Source organism: Cnephaeus nilssonii (genome assembly GCF_951640355.1).
Source record: "Cnephaeus nilssonii genome assembly, chromosome: 4".
Taxonomy (NCBI): domain Eukaryota; kingdom Metazoa; phylum Chordata; class Mammalia; order Chiroptera; family Vespertilionidae; genus Cnephaeus; species Cnephaeus nilssonii.
In genome coordinates this window covers 106,996,809-107,014,995 of record NC_137075.1, presented here as the reverse complement: position 1 = coordinate 107,014,995, position 18,187 = coordinate 106,996,809, and the positions used below count along the sequence as shown (strand labels likewise).

General features: G+C 48.3%; 1 protein-coding gene across 9 annotated transcripts in view; it reads left to right on the top strand.

Moving 5' to 3' along the window:
- The window catches only part of DICER1 (dicer 1, ribonuclease III), a 67,172-nt gene extending 51,919 nt beyond the window's left edge, over positions 1–15,253 (top strand). For 8 of the 9 annotated variants that reach the window (XM_079768464.1, XM_079768460.1, XM_079768462.1 and 5 more), the window contains 6 exons: positions 1,257–1,412; positions 4,419–5,292; positions 7,149–7,417; positions 10,322–10,484; positions 10,575–10,650; positions 10,997–15,253. In XM_079768464.1, the coding sequence (XP_079624590.1) occupies positions 1,257–1,412; positions 4,419–5,292; positions 7,149–7,417; positions 10,322–10,484; positions 10,575–10,650; positions 10,997–11,162 (1,704 nt within the window). In that variant the 3' untranslated portion in view covers positions 11,163–15,253. Of the gene's footprint in view, positions 1–1,256; positions 1,413–4,418; positions 5,293–7,148; positions 7,418–10,321; positions 10,485–10,574; positions 10,651–10,996 lie in introns of those variants that run through there. The other variant, XM_079768465.1, reaches the window with a different exon arrangement.
- Positions 15,254–18,187: the final 2,934 nt, after the last annotated feature.

The window sequence follows — 18,187 nt, the reverse complement described above, 5'->3', positions numbered from 1 at the left end:
AGACAAGATTTTATATTTCGAAAATTCATCCATTCATCTGCTCAGAGAGCTCTGACTCCTATTTCCTGTAGAAGTTCTCCCTCCCTTCGCCTTTTGTGAGACCTTCCAGGGTGCTCAACCCCAGGTAGGCCTGTCTCCTAACCAGGCTGCGCCCTCGTTCTTCACGTGGACCCGACCCCAGGGCACACCCGCAGCGGGTGGGCTTCTCGGAGCGCTCACCCATTTCTCCTTGCTCGGTTCGGCTTGTCCCACATTGAGCTCCATGAGTCCTTATTAGTTCTTCCTTCCTTTTCCCTCCTCAACTGTTTCTGTCGACTTGGCGATTTCCATCCTCTCGTTGGCATCTGGATGCTGTGTCCTCGTGGTCTGGAGGAGGAAACCAGCATTTCTGTGAGCTGTCACGTTCAGGCAGCTTGGGAAAGAAAGCCCGTTCGCACGTGTTGGGGTCATGGCGCCTCTCCCTCCCAGCTGTTCCGCAGAGCCCGCTCCCGCCTGCTGCCCTAGCGCCTCTCCGGTGGGTGCTGGGCCGTGGTGTTGCGTCACGTGGAAGAAGGGCTCAGGGAGCACTTAAATAAAGAGAAACCCGGTGTTTAGAAAACAAAAATGAGGTGACAGTTCTAGACTATAGTTTCCAAGTGAAAATGAGACAGAACGGCCGTAATTTGAGGAGATGGAAGCCTTAGGGAAAACAGAAAGGAGGGCTTTATTGATGCAGATAAACATGGGAGTTGTTCTTTACTGCTTTTTGCTCTATTTTAAAACGATTGAACGATACTGTCTTGAAATACATCCAAATCAAAGGACTGAGGCTGGAGAAAACGCTCCCTTTGAAACGATGCGGGGCGCGGGTTCTGGCCTCGGGAAGTCATTGGAGCTCGTCCAGTGCCAGTTGCACTTGGCTCCATTGAGAATACTGTGACGTCCGGACTTTGTATGTGGATTCTTCTTCAGAAATCTCAAAGTTAGCAGTTTGCATTTTATATCATCAGATCCTGCTTTCTACAGGTTGAAATTGAACTGTTTCTTCTGATTTTATAAGGAATTTGCATGTATACGTCAGTTTTTTTGGATCTGCATTTAGGACTCAGAAATACTCATCTAACGACACTGAAGGATATAGGACTTAATATTTTCCATCAGTCTTTATAATTGATGACCAGTTACAGTAATGTAGGTGCAAATATGTTAACATGCCTCGTATGAGTCACAGCAGCGATCATGCATGGTAAGTGTCTTGTAAACTTCTTCTGCCGAAGGTCAGCAACTGCAACCTGTATCGGCTCGGGAAGAAGAAGGGGCTGCCCAGCCGCATGGTGGTGTCCATATTCGATCCCCCTGTGAACTGGCTTCCTCCTGGTTATGTGGTGAATCAAGACAAAAGTAACGCAGATAAATGGGAAAAGGATGAAATGGTAAGCTTGTGGTAACGAGGATTTCTTTTTTGGTGAGGAGAGAAATTTATTCTATTAATTTTTTGTTTCTTTTCCCTGGTATGTTTATAATAGAGTATATATTTGATATATTGACTTAATAGCTCTATAAATAGACTGTCTTTTCATTGGATTTAGAAACAATGTTGAAGTTTTGATAGAAGACAATTTCTCTTCCTTTGTGCAAGTTAGAAGATTATCTAATTTAGTGTTCAAAAGAAGAAAAAGTAAAACCCTATAACGTTTCATTTTACTGTTAGGTGTTATAGTTTATCATAGATCCCTACTTAGCTCTGTTCAGTTAAATGACTGTTCAGTGACCTATGATCTCTAGTCTGTGAAATAATCAAATTTCAGTAAGATCTTGCCTTTGCAGCTCACGGTTTGTGCAGGCTGTTTCTTCTTTTGTGACCTAAAAGTAATAAGTAAATAAATCGCCAGACGTAAGGTTGTAGGTTTCTGGCAATAGTTTAAAAGTTGCCTGATTTCAGAAGCGGCTGCTTCCTGGCCTCTTGTCTTGAAGGCCGCCAGAGGGCACCTGGGAGGCCTGGGCGCGGAGCAGGGGAGCGCCGGCTTTGGCTGGGAAACTCCAGCGCCCCTGCCAGGGGCCCAGCTCCCAGACACGGACTGCGCTCGGTGAGCCGGTTCGCTGCGGCTTCCCCTTACTCCCCGCGACAGCCAGCGTGCCCTTCCTGCCCCAGGCCGGCTCGGCTAGCTGTGCGTCTTCTTTCTGACCTGCACGTCCCAGCTGCCTGTCTGACGCGTTCCCTGGTCACACACTCTGTGACTGTCCGCTTTTACCTCTGTATTGAGTACACTTTTAAGTCATGCAGTTTTTGACTTCGTATATAAATTAAACTTATGTGGGAAGCATTAGGAGGATATTTTAATAAGAATTGGGTTAGAAAAAGCACATGTTATTAATTTAGGGATAGGTAGAACCTTAGGAAGAAATGTGTAGACTCTGAGAACTTTAGAGGAAATACTACATTTTTACAAACATTATTCCGCAACAGTTATCCTGCTTTGTAAATACTGTTTTATAATATGATTGACTCTTTAAAAAACCCACAAATATGGAAGAATAAAGTTGATGTTGGCATGTCCTCTTGATTAAAAAAAGTTTTTTTTTTAAGATATAGCACACAGCTCCTTTTCTTGACATTTTCAGACGGACTGGCACTTTGGTTCCTGGAAAACGTTAAGAACACTGTTCCTACTGTCGCTGAGTAGTTTCTACTATTGCAGTGGCCCCTGCATGCCATTGAAAGCGAATGCTTGTTGCATTCCTGTTGTACCTGCCCTGCCCCTCAGCAGCTAGGTGGCAATAGCTCAGGTAGACAGCGCACTGGGACCGGGGGAGGAGAGTTGCATGCTGGGCCTTTGTTTTTAAAGAGCTTGAAGTGCTCTTGGGAACCACTTAGTGAGGTAGAATCCCACTGTTCTGCAGAGAAACTGAAACCCAGAGGCTTAAAGGACTTGGCCCAAGGTCATACAGCTTCTTGGTGATAAAGCCCAGGCCTTTGTTTTGATTTTTGCTTTTCTTGCACTCCACTAATTTTAGCTTATGTTAGCATCTCTATAAAAATATATATGGATGTTTTCAATTAAAAATTATTCAGTCTTGATTTTTTTAAAAATTGTAATTTGGCCCTTTCTTCTAAGGACCAAACAATTAGTCAAAAAAAAATAAATCTCAAGTTACCAGGAAAGTATAGGATTTTTAACAGGGAATAGTTCCTCGAGGTCTGCCATTGTAGTTTCTTTTAGGGTTCTTCCTTATTCTTGAAAAAGTTTTATAAACTTTTTTTTTTAACTTTAAAAAATACACATAGTTAAAGGTATATGGCTTGGCTCACTGCTCTTATTTCTTTTCAAACAATTACAGTTTGTATCTCTTTTGAGTCTGGCTTAAAATGAAAATATTTGCAGCATTTAAAAAGCGCTTGACAGAAAGTTTGAAAACCTTTCAGAACACTCTGGAAAGTTGTCACTATCAAAATTGAAGCACAGCCTGCTGCCTCTCCCCCCAAAGTCAAGTCTTGATGTGTGTGGTTTTTCTTGTTTGTGGTTTTTTTTTAAAAAATTTTATTACTCAACAGAAATTTGGCATCTTCCTAGCATTGCAAAAAAGTTACATCATTACTGAATCCTAGCCCATTATTAAGGTTGTCATTCACAAATAAGCTATTGCCAAAGAAATTGGAATTAGCAAAGATCCTCTGACAGAAATTGGATTGTTGTGTTTCATGTTAGTCTAAATTTTCTTCTATTTTTGTCAGTTATGCTATAATCAGTTACCCTGATTACTGTAGCTCAGCGGAGGGGAAAAGCATAATTTCTCAAATTCATAGCTTAGGTCAGTGATCACTTTTAGTTTTCAAAGTAAAGCAATTTAGTTTTACATTGTAGCAAATGTACTTTGATTTGAAGTAGAAATAGGGACAGACACTACATCGTGAAACTTTTGCACATTTTTAATGTTATAAAGATTTAAGAAATAATTCTGTTTTATGTTATACTCTTAATTGCAAAGATAATGCTTTTTCTGCATCTGGAATTTAATTTTATTAATTAGAAAATCTTTTTGAAACTTTGTCAGCAAAATTGAAGATCTCTCTGGTTGGCATATGAGTACTTTCATTGTGTATTCTGCCAGAGTTAGAGTTCTCAGCTGAAGGTTTGCCTTGTGGCCATTAACTTTAACTTCATATGCCATGTATAAAATCCTTAGCTGAAAGCTTCGTACTGGATAAAGGTCATTTTATAGCTCAGAAAATGAACATTCAAAGAACATGTTTTGCTTTGTTTATATGATTAAATAACTTATTTTATGTTAATTGAAAACAAATGGCTGTGATTTTAAAGTTGCCTTTTAGTATTTGTGGTTGTCATTTGAAATTATCCATAACCCTTGCTTTTATTGAGTCTCAAACCTTTTAAAACCAGCGGCTATGTCTCCCTCCTGCCCCATTCCCCTCGTTGCAGACAAAGGACTGCATGTTGGCTAACGGCAAACTGGACGACGACTTTGAGGAGGACGAGGAGGAGGAGGGCCTGCTGTGGAGGGCCCCCAAGGAGGACGCCGACTACGAGGACGACTTCCTGGAGTACGACCAGGAGCACATCCAGTTCATAGACAACATGCTGATGGGATCGGGAGCTTTTGTCAAGAAAATCCCTCTCTCTCCTTTCTCAGCCACCGACTCTGCATATGAGTGGAAAATGCCCAAAAAAGCCTCCTTGGGTAGCATGCCGTTTGCAGCAGATTTTGAGGACTTTGACTATAGCTCTTGGGATGCAATGTGCTATCTGGATCCTAGCAAAGCCGTGGAGGAGGATGACTTTGTGGTGGGGTTCTGGAACCCGTCAGAGGAAAACTGTGGTGTTGACACAGGGAAACAGTCCATCTCTTACGACTTGCACACGGAGCAGTGCATCGCTGACAAAAGCATCGCTGACTGCGTGGAGGCCCTGCTGGGCTGCTACTTAACCAGCTGCGGCGAGCGGGCGGCCCAGCTCTTCCTCTGCTCGCTGGGGCTGAAGGTGCTCCCGGTGATTAAGAGGACTGAGCGCGAGCAGGCCCTGGGCCCTGCCCGGGAGAACGGCGGCAGCCGACAAAGGAGCCTTTCAGGGAGCCGGGCCTGCGCCGGCCCCCGCTCCGGGGGGAAGGACCTGGAGTACGGCTGCCTGAGGATCCCGCCCCGCTGCATGTTCGACCATCCAGACGCAGAGAAGACACTCACTCACCTGATAGCAGGTTTTGAGAATTTTGAAGAGAAGATCAACTACAGATTCAAGAATAAGGCTTACCTTCTGCAGGCTTTTACACATGCCTCCTACCACTACAACACTATTACCGGTAAGGCGCCCGGCCCGCTGCACTTCGGAAAATGCGCCCCTGTGTTAATCGCGTTGTTTTGGCCTCGTGCAGAAATGACCTACGCGTGTTCAGACTTAGTGCTTAACATGTGTGGGGGGAGGCGGGGTAGGAGGCACCGGCCAGCGGGGAAGCCTGGCCTCTCCTCTCGGGGAGCAGGCGCTGCTCTTCGGGGGAGGGAGGAGGCTCTGCTCTCCTGCCCGCTCGCACGTCATGCCGAGTGCTGCGGGATGCCGGGGAGCGGCCGCATCGTGGCGTGCCTTCCTGTCTTCGCCCGCCCCGTGGCTCTCGGCCGCGCAGGGCTGCTTTGGGTTGCTGATTTCTGTGTGTGTGCTGGATGTACTTCCACACCCTTTTATCCTTCTTCCTGAACAAAAGCGGCCCCTCTGAAGGCCTTTGTAAGTCTAAAGGTGAACAGGTGATGAGGAACTGCTTCTCAGAGGCTGATGCCCTGGCCCTGGCGCTGGCATCTGCACTCGGCTCCCTGCTGCTCCCTGGGTAGCAGGCTCCAGCCCGTTGCCCGAGAACGGCGGTCGCCAGCCTTTCAGACCTCACGGGCCGCCGGTTGGCGACGCTGCCCCCGAGGAAGAACAGGCACCTAACAGCTAACACCGCGTCAGCCTGTGAAACAGCTCAGGCCTAAGTGTTGTTTCTGTATCACAGTAACAAGTGCTTGAACCCAAATACCAAAGCAAAGCAGAAGTTTGGGTAAGAAAAGAACGTAGATTAAGATGGTCTGAGAAATGAGAAAGCGGAAAGTGATCCAGTCCGTTGTGAAAGATTGGTGAAATGAAGACCTGTTTTTCTTGGACAGCATAACGAGGCCTGGTTTTCTACTGCCCAGTCCCGGGGGGAGGTCTGGGCTCTATCCTGTCTCAGCCCCTCCCTGGGGGGAAGCCGGGGCAAGTCATTTCATCTGTCCCTGCCTCAGTTTCCTCAGTTGAATGGACCCTTTAATAACTGAGGAAGTTGAGGTGCTGGTTAATATTGATAACTTTCCACATTTTGACTATCAACTGCTTTTGCTCAAGGTCTTGACTCACTTCCGCAACTTTTATTTCTCAATCTCTTGGTTTGTGTAAAATTCAACATTTTTTTATTGATCTTTTTTTTAGAGGGAGAGGAAGGGAGGTGGGGAGGGAGAGAGGGAGAGAGAAACATCCCGATGTGAGAGTGAAACATCGATTAGCTGCCTCCTGCACTCCTACCAGAGATGGAGTTCGTAACCCGGGCATGCGCCCTGACCGGGAATCAAACTGGCACAGGACGACGCCCCACCAACTGAGCCACACCAACCAGGGCTCAATTTCACCATTTCTAATCCGAGTGGAGAAGAGGGTCCCCTTATACTAACTGTCATCTCGTGTAACAGAGGTAACCCAGAAATGGCGAGGCGTGGTGCCACTCAGTACGTTCGCGTGTGAGTGAGCGGGTGGAGGCGGACGTGCAGGGCCGGCCTCCGTAAGGGATGGGTGATGGGGACTTGAGGACGGTGCCCAGCACCTGCCTGCCCAGCTCGGTGCCAGAGGAAGGGTTCAGTGATGATGGTGTCACCTGGAAAGGTTTTCCTAACAAGACGTTTGTCTTCGGGCCACTTAGAGGTTTTATGACCCGAACGCGTATATAAGAAATGTGCTTCATTTGCCATTAAAATGCAGTTGCTAGAGGCTTCAGCAGGTGTGAGATGTCAAGTGATGTTGTCCTTGAAGAGTGCATATGAAATGAACCCATAAAAAGTCTCTGGCATGGCTCTGGGGCCAGGCCTCTCGCCAGTCCTTCGGCAGGAACCACGTCAGGGCGTTGCCCAGGCTCATGGCTCCCTTTGGCTGCTCCCGCAGATTGCTACCAGCGCCTGGAGTTCCTGGGAGATGCGATTTTGGACTACCTCATAACCAAGCACCTTTACGAGGACCCGCGGCAGCACTCCCCGGGCGTCCTGACCGACCTGCGCTCCGCCCTGGTCAACAACACCATCTTTGCGTCCTTGGCCGTGAAGTACGACTACCACAAGTACTTCAAAGCCGTGTCCCCCGAGCTCTTCCAGGTCATCGACGTCTTTGTGCAGTTCCAGCTCGAGAAGAACGAAATGCAGGGGATGGACTCCGAGGTCAGTGCTGCCGAGCGTGTGCGAGTCAGAGGTGCAGCCGCCACCCGGGTTCTGGGGAGTTAGGGCTCTGGCTCACAGCTGTGCAGAGGGACGGCCGAAGCCAGGCTGTGGTGCCCGCACCCTGTGATGCTGGGGAGCTGGGGTGGGCTGGAGTCTTCGGGGGGCCTTTTAGGCATGGCCGCCCACGCCTGGGGCATGGCCATTCACGGGGGGAGAGGGAGCCCAGCGCAGTCCAGTGTGGCACCCACCCCCTGCCTTCCCCCGCGGTGGCCTTAACCAGTGGCCTCCGCAGGGTTTCTTCCGTCTGCCTTGCTGTTCAAAATGGGTCTGAAATACTTGCTCAGGTCTCAGGTAAGCAGCACAAACACACATTCTGCTTCTACTGGAAATGGGAACATCTCCGTTAAAAACCAAACTTGTTTAACCGTTGGGATTGGAGAGGCTTCTACTGTAAGTTCAGCCAGAGGTTCTTGGCGACGGAGCGGTTTCTAATGCTGTGACTCCTCTGCAGCTTTGCCGGGAAGGGTGTTGCTTAGGTGTTCCCAGGTCCCGGAGTTGCTTGCCGCTGCTCATCTGTGTCCCTCCGTGTGCCCAGGAGACTGCTCTCGTCCCTCCTCCTCCCCATGCCGACTCCTCGGTTTTTCTTATTTTTGTAGATTTTTTATAAGGAGTTAAGGAACTTTTTCATAAATTACTCTGATCGCTGTTGTCATTGTTCTTTTTTTATTTCCTTTTTAAATGTCAAACCATTGTTGGGGTGTTCGTGAGTTTCTGGGACTTCCTTGGAAGCGAACGAAGTCTTCAGGACCAGCCGCAGGCAGGCAGGCTCTGTGCGGGCAGGCGGCACAGGCAGGCAGGCAGGCTCTGTGCGGGTGGGCGGGCGGCTCAGGCAGGCAGGCTCTGTGCGGGCAGCACAGGCAGGCAGGCAGGCTCTGTGCGGGCAGGCGGCACAGGCAGGCAGGCTCTGTGCGGGCAGCACAGGCAGGCAGGCAGGCTCTGTGCGGGTGGGCGGGCAGCATAGGCAGGCAGGCAGGCTTTGGGCGGGCGGGCGGCTCAGGCAGGCAGGCAGGCTTTGGGCGGGCGGGCGGCTCAGGCAGGCAGGCTCTGTGCGAGCAGGTGGCACAGGCAGGCAGGCAGGCAGGCTCTGTGCGGGCAGCACAGGCAGGCAGGCAGGCTCTGTGCGGGCAGGTGGCACAGGCAGGCAGGCAGGCAGGCTCTGTGCGGGCAGGTGGCACAGGCAGGTAGGCAGGCAGGCTCTGTGCGAGCAGGTGACAGGCAGGCAGGCTCTGTGCGAGCAGGTGATACAGGCAGGCAGGCTCTGTGCAAGCAGGTGACACAGGCAGGCAGGCAGGCAGGCTCTGTGCGGGCGGCACAGGGGGGGAGGCTGGCAGCGGCTGATACAGGCTCTTTCCCCGGTGAGGCCTCGGGCAGTGTGAGGGCGAGCATGGCCGCAGGGAGACTAGGACCTAGAACCATCTCGCAGTCAGCATACTTCTGGTCTCATCCTCATAAACACTGTAAGCTTAGAATTAGAGAAATTCCCCAACATTTAAATTCTCTTTTACATGACAAGGGGACATACTAGTTCTGTAATCTGTGTTCATTCCTCTCCCTCTCCTTTGTTTATGTAAACATGTATAGAAGTTACAAAAACTAATTGGAAATGGCATGGTCTGGCTTTTCTAATTTACTATTTGATCTTAAGAACTCTCTCCACTTTTTGGGGCCTCAGTTTCCTCATCTGTAAAGGGAGAGAATTAAACTTTATATGTTTTAAAATTCCTTTCTACCTCAAAACCATCATATATGAATAATAACTGTCTTATTTTTCCAGTAGTCAGTATTATAATTTGTATATAGAACTTTGTTTCACTAAAAACTCTGTTTAGAAATTACTGTGCCCTCCTTTTAATTTCTCTTTCACAAGTAGTTTATGTTTATTTTAGAAAACACAAGCAAAAACAAAGTTAAAGTTACACAAATACACAGCTTGAGAAATAACCCAGATGAACATTTTGGGGTGTATTGTTGCTAATGCATGCAGAGGTAAACGTGCATATAGAAGGGGTTATGTTACGCGTGATTTTCCATGCCCTCTTTCTCACTGAGTGTGCTGGTGGCTGTTAGTAGCTGCGTGCTGGTCAGTACACGGCTGTCAGGGAGCGCATTTAGTCGTCCTTTGCAGCTGGGCATTTAAGCTGCTTTTAGTTAGGACTTTAATAAACATGGATGTGATAAATATGCTTATATACCCAGTTACCTCCTTACGGTAATTCCCAGAGGTGGAATTGCTGCGTCAAATCATTGCGAACCTTTAAGAGGCTTTTGATACACATGTACGTTTTTATTCTGTGACGTCGAATGCCTGCTGTTTGTCAGGTACTCTTTTACAGCAAACATGTATTAAGTGTTTCATAAAAAGGAGCTTGGAGGAAAATATCTTCCAAATAGGGTCCCCTGCCCGGAAAGCGGCCGTCTGTCCCCTCAGCAGCGTGCGTCCTCCCCGCTGGCCCCCGCGCTGCACCTGCCCCCAGCCGCTGGGCAGCACCGCCCACGGAGGTGCAGTTCTTCGATGACCAGTGAACTTGAAAAGTTTTTAAAATACATTTGTTTATTGACGATTTCTAATTTGGTGTTAAAATTTTAGTTCTTATTGAAAAAATAATCTTTTTTTCTTTGCTGGGTATAGACTATTAAAAGGGAGGGGATTTTTTTGTTGTTGTTGAGATATTTGAAAACACTTCATTTTTAGGTAAGATACTGTTTGTGAGGAACCTAGTGCCAGTGGAGGCCTGTGGGGACAGTGGCGTCGTTACCTTCGTTAGCGATGGGTACGAGTCCCAGCGGGAAGGCAGCCTGCCTCTGGACGGCCGCCTGCTGACAAGTCCCTTCTCTCTCCACCAGCTCAGGCGGTCCGAGGAGGATGAAGAGAAGGAGGAGGACATTGAGGTTCCCAAGGCCATGGGGGACATTTTTGAGTCACTTGCTGGTGCCATTTACATGGACAGTGGGATGTCGCTGGAGATGGTTTGGCAGGTGTACTATCCTATGATGCGGCCACTAATAGGTACTATGGCTCCCCTTCGAAGAAAGCAGAGTCAAAGTTAACGGCAACGTCAAGGGTATTATTTACGTTACTCTTTCCCTTTGATTATAGAAAAATTTTCTGCAAATGTGCCCCGTTCCCCCGTGCGAGAATTGCTTGAAATGGAACCAGAAACCGCCAAATTTAGGTAAGCAAAAATGTGCATGGAAAAAATTAACTTACTTCAAATCCAGGGGGGATGTTCTCAAAGATGCCGTAAATGAGTGATTCCGAAAAGTATTTACGCTGGGGCACGCTCTCCGCAGTTTCCACTTGTAGTCTGATCGACTTCTCTTCTGTTTTCATAAAGTGACGCTGAACTAAAGAAGCGCCGGCAGCCGCCTGCCGCCTGCCGCCGAGCGTGCGCCCCAGCGCACGTTCCCTGGTGCGGCGTCAGCCTGTGCGGGCTCCGGCCGAGCGCTCACACTCCGAGCTGACTGACAGTCATAATAAATACTCTGACTTCTCACTCATGCTGTCTGGCCTCTTTACAGCCCGGCGGAGAGGACCTACGATGGCAAGGTCAGAGTGACCGTGGAGGTGGTGGGGAAGGGGAAGTTCAAAGGCGTGGGCCGCAGCTACAGGATCGCCAAGTCCGCAGCGGCAAGAAGAGCCCTCCGCAGCCTCAAAGCCAACCAACCTCAGGTTCCCAGCAGCTGAAGCCCCTTTTTAAAGTTATAAAAACAGAAAAGCAGAGTAAGGTAGAAAATACTTAGATTGAAAAGGATGATTTAAGGTTGATACTGAGCGGAATGAATCGAAGGCAGAATTTAAGGTTTGTTTGATAACAGGATAGATTACAGAATAAAACATTTAACATATGTATAAAAATTTTGGAACTAATTGTAGTTTTAGTTTTTTGCGCAAACACAATCTTGTCTTCTTTCCTCACTTCTGCTTTGTTTAAACCACAAGAGTGCTTTAATGATGACATTTAGCAAGCGTTCAGAACAATTACTGATGGTTTGTTTTGTTTTTAGTGTAATTTCCTCACCTTTGCTTAGTGTTAGGAGGCCAGGGAGCTGAAAACTCACACCGTCCCTGGAGTGATGCTAGAGTCCCCGTGCACCTCGGTCTGCGGAACTGCCGCCCGCCCGGGAGCCCGAGAGGACGCTGCGAGGCAGGGAAGTGTGCCCGCGCCGCCGCGGTGCCCACGCTCTGCGTGAAGATGGTGTTCCCAGCGCTATTGCACTTAAGAGGGAGGGACAGGTGTTGATGGCATTGGCTGGCAAGCTGGTGACTCCAATGTCAGTTTTCTCGTGCCACGTGTGACGAAGGTTCTTGCCTTAAAAGTAATGTCCTCATGGATACTCTTTAATTTCTGACCCGTTTTGGAACAAACTGATCTGACATTCCCTGCATTTTATTGTGCATTCGATGTTGAGACTGTGGGATTCACAACCCACTAGTGTAGTTGTAACTTAAAACAGGAGATTCGGATTTCTGGCACGTGTGTACTAAAGACATTTTAAAAACCAGAATCTGTAGACTGGATTTTTTTAAAAACACCATAATAAAAATGATCTTTGGCTAAATACCCAGTTTTACTAAAAAACCTCCTGCTAGGTAGTTCCACTGATAGAAATGGTTTGTGGCAAATCACTTTGCCCTGTAGGCTGTTTAACAAAATACACTTTAGACATATCACACCTAAAATATGCTGCAGATTTTATAATTCATTGTCACCCAGCACCTTCCCCTCTAGCCTTCTCCCGTGAGCGCCTGCTGCACTGTCCACCATGCTGCGTGTACTCCATTACCAAAGCTGTGCTGGCCGTGGGAGTTTAGAGAGAAAAACTGCCACAATTGTGATGCCTCCGAGAGTTAGCTTGTTACCGTAGGGCAACTAGCTCATGATTCCTATCCAGAAAAGAAACAGAAAAAGACATTTTAGGCATTTGCCTAAGTCTCTTTAATTAGACCTATAGGCACTCTTCACTTAAATACCTCAGTTCTTCTTTTCTTCTGCATGCGTTTCCCCCTGTTTGGTGCTATGTTTATGTATTATGCTTGAAATTTTAATTTTTTTGCACTGTACCTATAATACCTCTTAATTTACCTTTATAAAAGCTGTGGGTTGGTCTTGTACTCCCACCAACATACCAGTAGAGGTTTGCTGCAATTTGCCCCATTAATTATGCTTGAAGGTTAAGAAAGCTGAGCAGAGGTGTCTAATGTTTTCCAGCACATCGTTCTGAACTTGATCTTCTTGCAGTGCTGCATTTCTGTTAAATTGCAGTTCATACTGTACCTCCCGCTGTCCGCACCCCTCCCAGAGCCGCGCTCTGCCCGTGTGGGCCCGAGGCTGCCGCTTCCCTTGCTAGGAGGCTCAGAGACACCCAGCCCGACCTTACTTGTCCCCAATCTTACATTGGGATGGAGCCAAATGATTAATTGCGTTTCTGAACAAATTAATTCGGGTGGCCTCATTTTTAAAATACGGAATTCTGATTTGGAACCTTAGATTTCTGTTTCGTTTTTTAAAAATCTTAACATAAGGTCTCGTGGCAAGTTAAAACCAAACAATTCTTGAATTATAGAACTGTAACCGTGTCCATGAACAAGTAAGGCTGGGTGTGGATTTTACTTGTGAGGGTGGTTTGTGATGAAGGCACATCGCAAATCTCCGAATAATGCAGCGACGACCTGCTGCCGGGCCGGGCGCTGAGGGCTGTGCGTTGTCTTACGTACTAATCCCAGTGTCACGGCTCTGCCTCCTGGCACCAGCATCCGATTATTTCACAGTTACAGTTTCCACTGGGAGAAAATGCCTCAATATATTTTGTAACCTTAAGAAGAGTATTTTTTGTTAATACTTTATAAGTTCAGACTTGGATAATTAGGTCATACATTCTCAGGGGTTCAGATTTCCCGCTACCATTCAAAATGTTTTATCAACAGCGAACTTTAGCTCTTTCTGTTTTTGTTGTTTTTTGCTGGAGAAAATGAGCTGATTTTAATTGGTGCCTCCACTTGGAAGCAGTCTGACCCCTGTTGCTCCGTTAGGAAAGGAAAGCGATGAGTTAGACGTGTGAGATGGTTACGAACGCTCTGTGCTGCTGATTCCAATGCTGTCACGTCCCCCGCTGAGCTCGTGGAAATGTTTCGCGCCCGTTAATTAAGGAAAAAGGCCTCTGCGTTGCCCGCCCCCCGTCCCACCGTGTGTGCCATCCCTTCGTCCTGTGATGGCGGCGTGAGGCGGATGCAGCGTGAGCCTGTCGGCCTGCAGGTGCTAGGGAGGCCTGCGCGCCTGTCCTGACCGCAGCCGACGGCAGAGGCTCCCAGGCTGTGGCGGTCAGTTGGCTGGACCCTCATTGTGAACGTCTGTAACTTCCGTGTGTACCTTCAGCCGCCCTCACTACGCTGCGCTTGTAGCCCGCCCCCTGAGCACAGAGAGCATTGCACTTGGTACCATGCTTTACCTCATTTCAAGGAAATATGCTTAACTGAGAGCAAAAATGTGGTTTGGCCTTGCTGCTGTTTTGATTTGCCGCATTTGAAAGAGATAGTTCTGATGCCTGCAGTGTGTCATGTATACTTGCACAACTTCAATGGATCACTCTCGTCTGTGGCATTTTACTGTTTGTGAAAGTATGACAAAGATTTGTTAACTGAACTCTTAATTATGTTTAAAATGTTTGTTACTTTTTTCCTTTATATTATGTGATGTGATTAAATGTAGAATGACCTCTAACACTCCTGTAATTTTTATTTTTGAACATACTAATATTTTATTTTCTTAATAGCTTGCCCTCAGAGAGATTCCGATTACCCGGCCTAAATCGCAAGGGACGTGGGCTCCTTTGGTTCTGCTGGTTCAGTTCATAGACCCAGGCGCTCCCCCAGCAGCCAGCCCTTCGGTGGGACCTGGAGCCAGGCGGGGCTGCGGTCGGCAGAGGAATCCAGCTCCAGACCCACCGCCTTCAGTCCCGGGCCAGGGGTTTAAACTTTACGTCTCTCTCTGTGAGGGGATCTAATTCTTTCACTCAGAATGTAACCCACCAGACTGAGACCTTGGTATTTTTATTTAAACTGCGTCTGGAATTACGTCGAGTCCTTAACCAGCTCTGTCGTCTGCAGAGGAGAGGTGCACGCTGCGTTATCACCTAGACGGTTATGTTAGTTACGTTTAAGTAGGTGTATTTCTCAACCACTGATTACTTTTCAGGAGTTTAATTGTTTCCAAATGAATTCCTTTATTTTATATTGCACATGAAACGTTTTTAAGACACATTGAAGACTGAGATATTAAAATGATCTTAAGAGTTGGAGACGCTGGCCAGGAGCGATGTCTAGGGAGCTTGCATCGAGACTCCGTATTTTCCACCAGCAGTGAAAATGGTCTCACGAAACTGACTTGTAAATATATTTTAATCATTAACTGCTTTTTTTCTAGTCCATTTTCATTTGGACATCAACCAGACAGTTTAAGTTTTATAGATGCGCTCAGAATTCCCTGCGGCAGCCGGTTGGTTACACAGCAAAACTGCGAAGGCGAACAAGAGTAACATCTCTGTTGTCAATAGCGTGCAGGAAAATGACTAAAATCAAGTAAAGCTAGCGTGTACTTTGACAATAAAGTCTTGACCACCACGCGCTGCAGCTGTTTGTAAGGAATGTGACGTAACTTTCACACAGTCATCCGCAGAAGGCTGCCGTCTGCGCTCACGGCCACCGTTACCTCCCATCCTGTTTTTTTTGTAATAATTGTAGCCGAGTAAATCTCCAATAAAGTTATGGTCTGTTCACTGCGTGGGCTTTTATCTTTTTCTTTTCTCAATTTGATCGGCTCCAGTGGGCGCTAACTCAAGTAGTCGCAGCAGAAATGGTCTTTAACGTTTTAATTCCGCGGTCAGATGAAAATGCATGCTTTAATATGATGACATTTTGTTTACCAAGTTCTGCTTCCCGTCTGCTTGTCGAGTTCTGTAGGAACAATTCTCTTTTTCAAGAGTTAGGTGATCCCGGGGTGTTTTTCTGAAACGCTGCCACAGTGACTGCTGTGCCCCAGGGCCGGGGTTCTGATGAGGGATCTGACGCGTTCCTGAAGAGGACTGGCTTCTTCTGAAATCAGCTTCCGCTTTGTAGGGCCTTCCAAAGAAAGAACCTGACCGTTCCAGGCTCTGGCCCGCCTCCGTGCAGCCTCAGTAACCTGAGCACTAGTAGAGAGGGCTTGGCTGTGCGAGCAAGATGGTAAGTGTAAGCTCCTTAGCAAAAGTCTTAGTTTTCCTTTGTAAGAGTTTAAATTAGCCCCTTCCTTTCCCCTCCCTCACGTCTCTCACTAACGGAGAAAAAGTACATGTTTCGATCCTGAGGAATTTGGTTGAGCGCTACGTGCCTGTGTGGGGGTGCTGCTGCCCAGAGTCCGCTGGATAGTTCAGGCCAGGCCTCAGCCACGGCCTTCCTGCCACCATGACCCTGCGTCCCGCGGCCAACGACGGGCACACAGCCCGGCCAGGCGGACCAGGGTGCAGTCGTGATGTGCGTGAAAAGAATGCAGATGAAGGGAAGGTTTTTGTTTCAGCAGCTGCACAGCGTGATGTGTGTTTGGAAGGGATGGTAGGTGCCCCTCGGCTGGCTCAGCTGGGAGCGGGCCGTGATCCGCGAAGGACCCGGAGCTGGGGGTGCACCGGTGGGTGTGCAGCACGCACGGCTTCCCAGCCTGCAAGGCAGTGTGTAGGCCACGCTTCTGTCTCTTTCATTCTTTTCTTGTGGTAAAATGCACGTGAAGCTTTCTATTTTAGCCATTTATAAGTATACTAGAGGCCTGGTGCATGAAAATTCATGCACTGGAGGGGGCGCCCTCAGCCCGGCCTGCCCCCTCTCACAGTCCGGGAGCCCTCAGGGGCGGGAGGCAACCCGGCGACACCCCCATCACACCTCTGCTGCTGCCACTGCCGGCAGCACAAGCCTCGGCCGGCCCTGGTTACCTGAGCCTTGGGCGGCCCTGGGCGGCTAGGCAGCCGCCATCCAAGGCTTGCCTGCACCTCGGGCCGGCCCTGGGCAGCTGGGGGGCTAAGAGGACTGGGGGATGCTGGAGGCAGGCGTGCCGGCGGGGCTGAGGAGACTGGGTGCCACCATCTTGTGGCTTTGGATGCTGCCATCTTTGAGGGCATGGTAGTCAATTAGCATATTTCCTCCTTATTGGCTGTGGGCGCCACCATCTTTGAGGGTGGGGCAGTCAATTAGCATATTCCCTCCTATTGGCTATGGGTGCTGCCATCTTTGAGGGCGGGGCAGTCTAGCATATTCCCTCCTTATTGGCTGTGGGTGCCACCATCTTTGAGAGCAGGGCAGTCAATTAGCATATTCCCCCTTATTGGCTGTGGGCGCCGCCATCTTTGCGATGGCGTGAGGGTCAATTAGCATATTCCCTCTTTATTAGATAGGATAGTTCAGAACATTAAGTTCATTAACGTTGTTATGCGACCATTACCGCCATCCATTTTCAGAACCTTTATCCCAAACTGAAACGCTGTCACCGTTAAACACTGCTCCCTGTGCCCCTCCCCCAGTCCCTGGCAGCCACCCTCCACTCTCTGTCTCTGAATTTGACTGTTCTAGGTCCTTCATACACTGGAATCAGACAATATACGTCTTTGGGTGTCTGGCTCTTTTATTTCCCTTCGCATGTGTCTACAGGCCCATGCATGTGGCAGCATGTCAGTGCTTCCTTTTCCAGGCTGAGGAATACTCCCTTGTCCCCTCCTGTGGGGTGGCTTCCCCTTGGGCTGGAGCGAGTGGTGCTGCTGTGAGCACTGGGGTGCGCATGTCCGTGTGATCCCCTGCTCTCGCTGCTTCAGTGTCAGACCCGGAAGTGGAATGACTGGACCACGGCATGGTTCTGGGTTTAGTATTTTGAGAAACTGCCATATTGCTGACAGTGGCTGTGCCATTTTCCATTCTCGCCAGCAGTGCACACAGGTTCCCATCCACATCCTCGCCCACGCGTGTTTTCTTGTTGATAGCTTCTTTTGATAATAGCTATCCTAATGGGTGCGAGGTGGTCTCTTGTGGTTTGATTTGGATTTCCCTACTTAACCGTGATGTTGAGCATTTTTTTCATGTGCTTGTTGGCCATTTATATATCTAGAGAAATACCTGTTCAAGTCCTTTGTCCATTTTTGAATTGAGTTTGAATTTTTGTTGTTGAGTTCTAGGAGTTCTTTTATATTCTGGATAGTAAACTCTTACTAAATTTTTCTCCCGTTCTGTGAGTTGCCTTTTTACCCCCTTGAAAATTCTCTCTTGAAAACCTTTGAATTGCGAAGCACAGTGGCCTCTAGGGTCTCAGATAAGGGCTCCTGGACCTACAGCAGCTCAGGTTACTGAACATGCGCTGGGTGCCTGCTCCGTGCAAAAGCTTTGCACGTTTTACACACTTACTCCTCCCATGATGCTGGAGATGGCTCCTTTTGGAGGACGGAAAACAGAGAGACTGACATGAGAGCTCGGTCAGACCACCTGGCTTCCGGCACTGTAGCTGGGCAAATTATTTGATGTCGGCCCCACGTCCTGGCCGGCACAATGAGGAGCAGTCATTCAGGTCAGGGCGAGTCCACGGAGAATGCTGGGTGCAGTGCCCCTCGCATCATAAGCCTGTGATAAATGCGAATTGTGACTGCGATACCCATTTTACAGATGGGAACAATAAGGCACACAAGTGAAGTAACTTGAATGCAGAG